Raw genomic sequence first — 10,293 nt, 5'->3', positions numbered from 1 at the left:
GTCTACAAATGATTTGTAGACTTTTAGTAAATGTTTAACAAATCATTTGATAACATGAAAAACAAATAAGGCATTGTTAAAATCATTTACAAATGTTTTACTACATATTAACTAACATGAATTAATGTTGAACACATCATTTACAAGTAATGTTGATAATGTGTTATAAATCATCTACGGATCATTTGTGAATCTTTAACTAGTATATTTACAAATAATTTATGAATCATTTACACATGTTTATAAATGATCTGTTAATGATTCGTTCATTATTAACAAATGGTTTATAAATGCCTTATAACTGATCATTATTATAAAGTGTTACCGAATGTTTTATTAATGTTTTACCCCCCCCCCCACACACACACACATCCTCCATCTCTCTTTTCTTCTTCCTCCTTCTCTTCCTCGTCCCTTTCCAGGCCAGTCAGATGTGTGCATGGCGGAGAGCACCATGGACCCGGATGAGATCGAGGTGGAGATGGCTCGTATCCAGCGCCTCAGGGAGGTCCTGGTGCGCAGGGAGTCTGAACTCCGCTTCATGTGAGTAGCACGGCACAGAAACTCCACATCCCAGGGTGCAGTGCGCTACGTAACGCGGGCGGGCCGCAAGGTGTCCACACACCTTCCTATTTTAGGGTCACGTTGTAAGCACAGTAGGACGTCCGGCATCTAGTTATTTCCGACGGTGTGGATGATTATCCAGCGCTGCACAGTTGGTGGAACTGAGCAGATTCATGTGAGATGAAAATAATATTTGTACGTATACACACACGTGTCCAAATGTATAGTGATTTGGCTGTTGGATTCCCTGTATACCTCAAGGCCAACAAAATAATATACTGTATTTCAACACATTTGTTTCTGCAGGATGCTCTCACTGGAATGCGTAGCTAATCTACTTAGCAAATGAAAGATTTCCCTCCCTGCCTGCCTGCCCGCCTCCTTCTTGCGGCCGTTCAGGGAAGAGAAGCCGGTCATTAGTACTATTGATTGCCGCATGGGCTGGATATGCCAGCGGTTGGACGCATGACAGTGATGGAATGTGATGCAGAATCAAAAGCATGCTCATCAAATTAGCTCCAAGAAACACAAATCAATGTGAGGGGAAGCCCCCCCCCCCCTACCCAACCCTATGGATGACTCATAATAACAAGTGAGGGGGTTGATTTTGGGTGGTTGAGTATTAAGTTACAGTATATATTTCCCAAATATCCATATACTATACAGTATATCAATGTACAGTAGGTGTCAACTTAATTCAGAAAAGTTCCCTATTTACAAGACCGAAGTGAAATATATGGAGTACAAAATGCATCACAATTCATTTATATCACACATACTTCATCTCTGAACTAATTAAGCTGGTTTGATTGTCATAGAATCTGTTTGTAGATCTCACATAGCCTGTCCCTGCCCTTATCTCATCAAATAAAGTGAAACGTGATGAAAGAAAACTGGAGACTAGACATCAATATCATACCTTTACCCACCTTTTACACAACATACAGTATACAACAACACAACGCAGCCTATAAAGTTTGTGTGCATGGAGATAGGGAGGATATGCAATTGTCCGACTTTGTGGGTAAATCATGGCACTGTACAGTGGACGGCAGTGATTGAGTGGAAAATATGTCTTCTGACATCATTCAAGTTTGCTGGACTGTGGCCATTTAGAGTGTGAGGGATGAGGTGACAGCTAGACTTGACAGGAGTGTGACGGAGAGCGATGTGAAGCTCTCACACTCCGAGGCGTGTCCGTATGGAGCTGTGGCTCACACGTGTCTCGCTCGCTAGTCGAGACATGGCCTTCTCACTACACTGTTCTGTTCTTTTTAGGACTCTCTCTCTCTCTCACACACACACTCTCTCTCTCTCTCTCTCTCTCTCTCTCTCTCTCACTCACACACACACTCTTTCTCTCTCACACAGAGACATTCAAACAGACAGACATAGAGACACAAACACACACACACACTAGCAGATGGAGAGGCACAGTTCAGAAGCTTCTGGAAGCCACCGTTTGGGCCCTGTGAGTGGGTGAACACAGGGGAGAGATGAAGGGAGGGATTGAGAGAGAAAGAGTGGATGAGGGTGGGGGAATTAGATGTTAAGGGTGACAGACAGGGAGAGTGAGTGGGTGAGAGCAATGGAGACAGAGGCCTGGAAGAGATGGGGGAGGGAGGGATGGAGGGAGAGAGAGGAAGAGGGAGGAGTGAGGGAGAGAGAGATGAGGGAGGGAGAGAGGAGGAGGGAGGGGTGGAGGGGAGAGAGAGGAGGGGGGGTGGGCGATGAGTCATCCGTCTGGGATTTATCTCATCGAGAATGAAAGCCCTGGTAGCTCTCACCATGCTGCAGAGAGAGAGAGAGTGAGAGAGAGAGAGGGAGAGAGAGAGGCAGACGGAGGGAGAGGTGGAAAGATGGAGGGATGACAGAGAGGTGTCGGTCATGCCTCGATGTGAGTCCTTCAGCGGTGGTCTGGGGAGGGAATGAGGGATGATTCATCCTCTGCTTTTTACACCTGTCTATATCTCCTCCCATGTGGAGGGCTACTCCAGGCGGCCTTTAATGAGACGGCTGGCAGCCTATGCCTTTTACCTTTCACACGTGGGTGGTCTGCTTTTTCTTCCTTCTTTCTGCTTTTTTCTTCTTTGTCTACATGAAAAGAAAGCAAACTTTTTTTTTCCTTTTCTTTTACCCTAATTGACTCACAGAGGCGAATTCACTCAAGGATTGCGCAGCTTTTCCTGATGCAAAACCTGTGCAAATAAGTCAAAAATAATCTTTGCTATTCACAAAGGGTGAAATACGGTGTTAACTGCGTTGCCTTCCTCATAGCGTTTCTCTGCGCCGGTGTTATTAGCGGATATTTAAATTAGGTAATATGGGCGGAGAATGTTCCCCTTTCTATGCAAATGAACATTATTGCAAAATCCGCCCAATTCACAAAGATCGGCGGCAATTGCTTCACGCAGTTAAAGTGAAATTAATTCCGTTTTCAGAGACGTGGTGGTATTTAAAGGACAATGCTCGTTTTTGACAACCTGGACCTTATTTACGACATATTATAAGACGTTTGACTCACCGAGATCACTTTGGTGTAGTTCGGAGGCATGTAGAAGAATTAAAATCCAGCGCGAGCCAGTATATCCATGTAATGGCGGTGGTCGGGGCACTTAGAATGCAGTTTCTAAAAATCTATTTTCTGCCGCTAAACGGTTGTTTTCATCAATCTGTCTTGATGAATCGCTAGTTGTGCTTACATAGAGCAAGGCCTGTTGTGTTGTTTTTCACAACTAACCCATTTTCACATCTAACCCATCCTTCAATGGACTTACCGTAAGAACGCATCGTTTTTTACGGTATACGGTCTTAGGATTGTACTGTACAACTCAAAGCTTAATGTTGTCCTTTCATACTACTCACAAAATGACTATATGGCAATAAAATAACACAACAAAAAGTTATCTTCGCACTTTAACAAGAATAGTATAGCCTACACTTCACAAAAGGAAAAAAAATCGATGAAACGGCTACAAGAACAGCATTTTGGCCAACGAATAATACTTTATACTATACTATTATTTATAATAGCCTACATAGCGCGAAACTGTGCATATAATAGTCTATACACGAAACTGCGCATTCCCTATAGCTGTTCATTGAACGGCTGGCGGCCGATATAGGTATAAATAAAAAAAAACATAGCCTACACAATATTTTTCTTATTTGAATGGTCTTGAAAATATTTTGCTTTTGTATCATAGGTGACGGCAGGTATCATCTTCAGCCATGGATGATGACTCCCGTGCGTAATCCTTCCAACGTTGGAGAGGCGGCGTACAACTGGGCTCACATCAGGACACGCGGTGTGATTGAGTGCACATTTGGAATCCTGAAAAGCCGTTTAGATGCCTAGATCGTACCGGTGGGGCAATGTTATACACTCCACCAAAAGTATGCCAGATCATCGTGCTGCATCTTGCATAACATAAAATGACAATTTTTCCTTTGTTCGTCTTTTCAAATCATTCCACCTCCGTTTGCAGTCTTCCGCGTTTACACACACCAATGGCACTGACTGATTGGGAAATTAAACCCCAAATATGATTTTTTGCTGCAGTCGTGATATTTTTTGCGGAAAGCTGTGAGACATGTTTTTGAACCTCGTCCGTGAGGACTTCAAGTTCGCTGTCTGAAAATCGTATCTTTCTTTTTCTGTCTGCCATCGTCCAATGATATGCATACGAGTTGTATGCGCAGTATTTATAGTCATTTCCTATATCAGCAGCAAATTGCACTCAGCCGCAAACACCGAATGGGCATGTTTGTGCTGGGATATTATTAGCGCAATGTCTTTAGTGAATAGGTTTTTACAACGGAGAACATAGCTGGAGCAACTGAAGCGCAATGTAATGGTGCAATTAACGGCCGCAATTCCGCTTTAGTGATTTCGCCCCACAGTGTGCTGGCTATTCACAGTCATGTGATAGTGTAGTAGTCGTTTTTCAATAATTACTTTATAGTTATTTAAAGCTGCATTCATTGATTTTATTCCCATTGACAAATCGAATTAAAACACCCGATATCAGACTGTTTCATTGAGCAATAGCATCCCAATAGCATCCTAATTCAATGACTCACCCCTACCGGTCGCCTGTTGTTATACCAGCATTTTTGCCAGTGTTGTCAATAACCGTCCCGTGCTTTTGATCCACCCCCCCGTGCCTTATATGGCTCTGGCGCCTCATTTATCATTTTGCTTACACCTTTTTTCATTTACACCTGATTTTTGTACTTGCCTTCTTCTGCAAATAATGTGATGTATCATGCCAAAACTCAATGGGAAATATTGTGAGATATATACACAATATTTCCCATCGAGTTTTGTCATGATACATCACATTATTTGCGGAGAAAAGCAAGTACAAAAATCAGGTGTAAATGAAATAGGGTGTATCCACAATGATAAATGAGACCCCAGGACGTTCATTAATTTGTAAGCTAGTTTGCGCAAGTCCCTTACTGCCATCTAGTGGTAAAATAAAATAAATTAATGCAGCTTTAAATTTGATTGTAACCCAATAGCCTTAACCAACCCTCTTGGTACCACAACCACCAGTTTTCACCGTTTAAAAAGACTGGATAAGCGTAAGCACTTACGCTTGAGGCTTTGTTAAGCCTACTCCGACCACAAAGCTGTAATATCAGCTTAAACCTATCAGGTGTTATGTACATCAGGCCCACATGCAGACAGTGTATTCTAGGGACCGCTTGACTGAAGTCAATGTTGTTGTCTTCGCAGGATGGATGATATCCAGCTCTGCAAAGACATTATGAGCCTGAAGCAGGAACTGAGGAAAATCGTCACCGTACCAGGTAAGACTCATCAACACACACCTTCTAACGCCAATAAACACACACACACACACACACACACACACACACACACACACACACACACACACACACACACACACACACACACACACACACACACACACACCTCCCACCTCTACCTAACAACAAAAAAGAATAATCAACTCAGTAGAGACCTAGTAGCCATTTATCTAAATCCACCCACTGTCCCTGCAGGAAATAGACCTAGCCTATCAGCATTTATCCTTAGTGTACCCCGAGTGCCTATCACTTATGCATGCCGTCAGCTCACCCAGAAATAGAGCGAAAAACCGCTAGTGTGCGCAGTTCATCTGTCCCGTATTCCCAGCGCGCTCGGCCTCCCGGTGATTTGTGGGAAGGTGCACCGTGTTAAAGTGCCAGGGATTGATTGTACGTAACACCCTGGGACACGCTGCTGTTATGATGGAGGGAGGAAGGGAGGAGGGGGAGGGGCTACTCTCCTCCTCAGGTGGTAGAGTCGGCCGACAGACACACAGGCTCTCACACAAACACGCGCGCACACACATATACACACACACTCTGGATACATGGCAGGCACACACTCCCCCCCCCACACACACATACACACACAGATATTATGCACATATATTCTGCACATAGCCACACACACACACACACACACACACACACAAAGCCATAGTGGCCATATGAGCCAGGGGGATGTTGACTGGGACCGCGGCCAAAAAGGAATTTCACCGAATACTCTTTAGTTGCCTCTCCACAAACAACTTTGGGGCCTATTTGTGGCCAATGTTGACACAAGTGACGAGTGAGATACCTACTGGACTTCAGATCTCCAGTATATCCCTGTGGTATCTGATGGGGCGTGTGGTTTTTCCTGTCAGGAGGACCACACTATCGGGAAAAAGTCTGGGTCCATCAAGTCTGCGCTTATCTGGCACCTCTATAACACCAATCCACTGAGCTGCCATCAAACCTCACACGCACACCGCATTGACCAAAGTGCTGTACAAGTCAAAGCAGGCAGTAAAAATACAATAATATAAAGTCTAAAAACAAAAACGCAGACATAAACATCAACACACAACACAAGTACAAAATGAGAGCACATAGGCACATATAAAATCATAAATTAAAATCATAAAAGCGTATAACACCACATCAGGGGGATCCAAATGCCAGAATATTCCCATTCTGGGCTTTAAAAACCAACATATAACAAACCTTAAAATCAATTCCGAACCACACTTGCCACACAAGCCAATGGAGAGAAGCCAGAACAGGGATAATATGGTCTCTCTTCCAGGTATCCGTTAGGAGCCTGGCAGCAGCATTTAGGACCAGTTGCAGCACAGAGAAGTAATTTGACATTCCTGAAATAGTATTTTGAGTCTTGTCCAGTATCCACTGCATTATTTCAAATCAAACTCTATGTATATATAGTGCATTTCATACACAAAGACACTTCACAGAAAGAAAGAGGGGGGGGGGGGTATACATATATACTGATCCTACTCCTAATTTTCCAGAGGGGGGCAAAAACAGTTCACCCATTTGAGCCAATATAGGAAAACTGTAAGTGACTGTAAGTAAAAATTATTCCCTGATGATCAAGCAAGCTCCTGGAAAACGTTTTACTGTGCTAGCTATATAATAGATACAGCACATATGCATAGAATTAATACATGCTATCCAAAGTCATTTGAAGCATGTGGGCTCATTAGCCTCGACCCCGCACGAGTCCCTTATGCCTGTATGCGCACCACTATGGCTAATGGATGTAGCAGCTAGCTATGGTTAGCCAACACTTTGTGCTTTCAACCGCAGTGTACGGTACATAATGTGAGAAGCCAGGCCTGCTTCCCTCCTCTCGTCTCCGCCGCCGCCGTGACACTCCGATTTACGCGTCTGTCCGTCAGCGCTACCTCTCGTGGAGCCGCGCCCCCGGGAGTGGGGGGAGGCGGGGGAGCCAGTGAGATTTCCTGGCGGGAGAAAGAGCTGATGTTTGCACTCCCTCCTGCTCATTACCCACCTGCTACAGCGCTGTCGATAATAACATTCTGCTGTGTGTGTGTGTGTGTGAGAGAGAGAGAGAGAGAGAGAGTGTGTGTATGCATGAATGAAGGTCAGGGGAATAAAACTAAGTTAAACCCTCACTAATGAAAGGGACACACACACACACACACACACACATACACACACACACACACACACACACATAGACTATTTGGATGCAAATTGTTCCTGTCTACTAGAATGCTGTATGAGGCTGGTATTTTATCAGTGGATTAGATCTCATGCGGACGAGATAAAGTCGTTTAAGATGAAGCGTTTTGTGACACGCGTCAGTATTAGGGAACGAGCATGGCCCTTCCTTGACCTCTCGCGGGGCAGAGGTCAGTCCGGTCAGTCAGCCCCTGTGGCTCCTCTCCATTATGAATGAAAAATCTTACTTGGTTTAGTTTAGATTTCAAGAACACGTCGGTCAAGCTGGTTTCAAACAAACACAATAGGTTTATTCTGATGTTTACGTTTTGCAAAGCGGACTCTGAAAACAGGAAGTGCTTCCTTCAGTCAGAGTGGTGAATCTGACTCGGGAGTGATACCTTATAACGTGAGAAAGGAAGTGACATACAGTTTCAGGATGAAGAGGACAGGGAAGTGATGTCACACAGAAACAAATTGTAGTTTTAACAGACTGATTCTAGGGGAACGAACTACAAAGTTAGAACAGTCAGGTAGGAAAACAAAAAAAAGAACAAAATGACGTAGGTGACATTGGTGAAACTGAAATTTCATTAACACCATATAATTAGATATAAGACATCGATGCAGAAATAGTCTGTGTCTCTTCCTTCTGAACGACACCGACGTCAAACTTTCATTTCAGAGAAACCTTACAAATTGTCGAATGAAAAAAAGATCAAATGCTCTTATTGTCTTTTACGAGGCAAGTGCCCAGGTGCTGACCCTATCCTTCCTCTCCCACTCCCTCCCCCCTTCTCCCTCCCTTGCTCTGTCCCTCACTCGCTCGTTATCTCTCCCTCCCTCATTCCCTCCCTCCCTCTTTCTCTCTCTCCCTCCCTCCCTCCCTCTTTCTCTCCCTCCTCTCCTCCAGAGAGAGAGAAAACCAAGAAGCAGCGTCAGAGGGAGGAGGAGCTGATCCTGAAGATCCACCAGCTGGTTCAGAAGAGAGACTTCCTGGTGGATGACGCTGAGGTGGAGAGATTAAGGTACACACACACACACACACACACACACACACACACACACAGATACCCATACAGTCAGATTAAGGTATGGTGGCTGGCCCACACACAAACACACACAGTCGGGTGCGCACACACAAACATAAGCTTTCTCTTTCTCTTTCACACACACAGACAGACACACACACACACTGCTGTTTGAAGGTGGTGATATGTGACCATGGATCAGTTCCAGTCCCCCTGTGGCACAGTGGGGAGTTAGTTGGACCCCACCATAACATAACAGGAACCCCCCCACCGCCCACACAGAAATTAAACATCAATATGGACAACCCCCTACACACACACACACACAGAATTAATATAACAGGAACCCCCCTACCGCCTACACAAATTAAACATCAATATGGACATCCCCCCGTGCCATACACATACAGTACAGCATCAAAGGGGACAGCCACACACACACAGCATTAAAGGCGATAGCCTTTTCCACACTCACACACACGTGACTCCTCTTCTGTCATACCCCGCAGAGAGCAGGAGGAGGACAAAGAGATGGCCGAGTTCCTCAGACAGAAGCTGCTGCCCATGGAGAAGCTGGCCAGAGTCACACAGAGTGAGCGGCCCGGAATCCATCCATTCATCCCTCTCTCTCTCCATCCCTTCCTCTCTCCATCCATCGCACAAAACATCACTTTTTTAAATGTCATATTGTATTAATCCCTCAAGGGAAGTCGGTGGAGTCCGGTGTGCTCCCAGGACGTACGATACTGTCACATGACATTGTTCAGATAGGCTCTCCAGACTATACACTGATACCGTGGAGACAGGCTGAGGGTCACAAGATACAGTAACAGACTACTTTCCCAGATTCGAAGCCTTGAGGACTAGATTGTGTGTAAAACCATGACTGGAAAAAAGGCCATCTAATCAAGTTAGAATGATAATGGCCGATTCCAATCCAGTTAGTTCATCAATTTCTCAAATACCTTAATTCAATCTAAGCAGTTACGGCTACATATTAAGGTCCCCTGACAAGGTCTGTGAGCAACTATTCAGAAATATAATCCTTTTATAGGAGGAACAGTATTCAAATGACTCAAACTGCACCTATTTATACTACAAAATAAATTGACGTCATGAAGCCTTGTATATAACTCAAGTTCTGCAGTTAAACACATTTCAATTTGAATATTTTACTTGTCAGCCATGTACAGTAGCTTAGGGAATGAAATACATTACATTTTAACACCTCCTATTTCGTACATGGGCTTTCAGATTGTGGGCAGTAGACCTTCAAGACGTTGCCAAAACTCTTGCCCTCTGTCTCTCAGATCCTCCGAAGCATAAGAAGCACATCCCAGAGCCTCCTCCCAACAAGCCCTCCATCGCCAAATCAAGTGTGGCCGTCATCAAGGACTGCTGCGGAGCGACCCAGTGTTGTATCATGTAACCGAAGGGTTTGGGTGGCTACGAAATAGCCCCTTCCCCCTGGTCTCGCGTCACCTGACCTGCTCTGTCTACTGCTGTTACATCACTTCCTGTGACCCAGAGAACCCTGGTTGGTTGAAGCCATGGAGATAAGAGAGGTGGACAGCCATGTCATGTATTCCATATATATCCCAAATGTACATAGAAATATGGCAATCTAAATGAAATATATACGTTAAGTAGGTTCTCTATGGAACGATGAGAA

At 44.4% G+C, this 10,293-nt stretch overlaps 1 protein-coding gene across 1 annotated transcript in view; it reads left to right on the top strand.

Annotated features, from left to right (window-relative positions):
- Nucleotides 1-10,050, top strand: part of bmerb1 (bMERB domain containing 1) — a gene marked incomplete at both ends in the record, with an annotated part of 14,938 nt that extends 4,888 nt beyond the window's left edge. The window contains 5 exons of the mRNA XM_084440647.1: nucleotides 423-543; nucleotides 5,309-5,382; nucleotides 8,504-8,618; nucleotides 9,131-9,213; nucleotides 9,932-10,050. Coding sequence (XP_084296773.1) covers nucleotides 423-543; nucleotides 5,309-5,382; nucleotides 8,504-8,618; nucleotides 9,131-9,213; nucleotides 9,932-10,050 — 512 coding nt within the window. The remainder of the gene's footprint in view (nucleotides 1-422; nucleotides 544-5,308; nucleotides 5,383-8,503; nucleotides 8,619-9,130; nucleotides 9,214-9,931) is intronic.
- Nucleotides 10,051-10,293: the final 243 nt, after the last annotated feature.

This window comes from Borostomias antarcticus, assembly GCF_949987555.1.
Source record: "Borostomias antarcticus genome assembly, chromosome: 7".
In the NCBI taxonomy this organism is placed as follows: domain Eukaryota; kingdom Metazoa; phylum Chordata; class Actinopteri; order Stomiiformes; family Stomiidae; genus Borostomias; species Borostomias antarcticus.
Note: the sequence above shows the minus strand (reverse complement) of the source record. Positions and strands in the feature narration are given on the sequence as shown.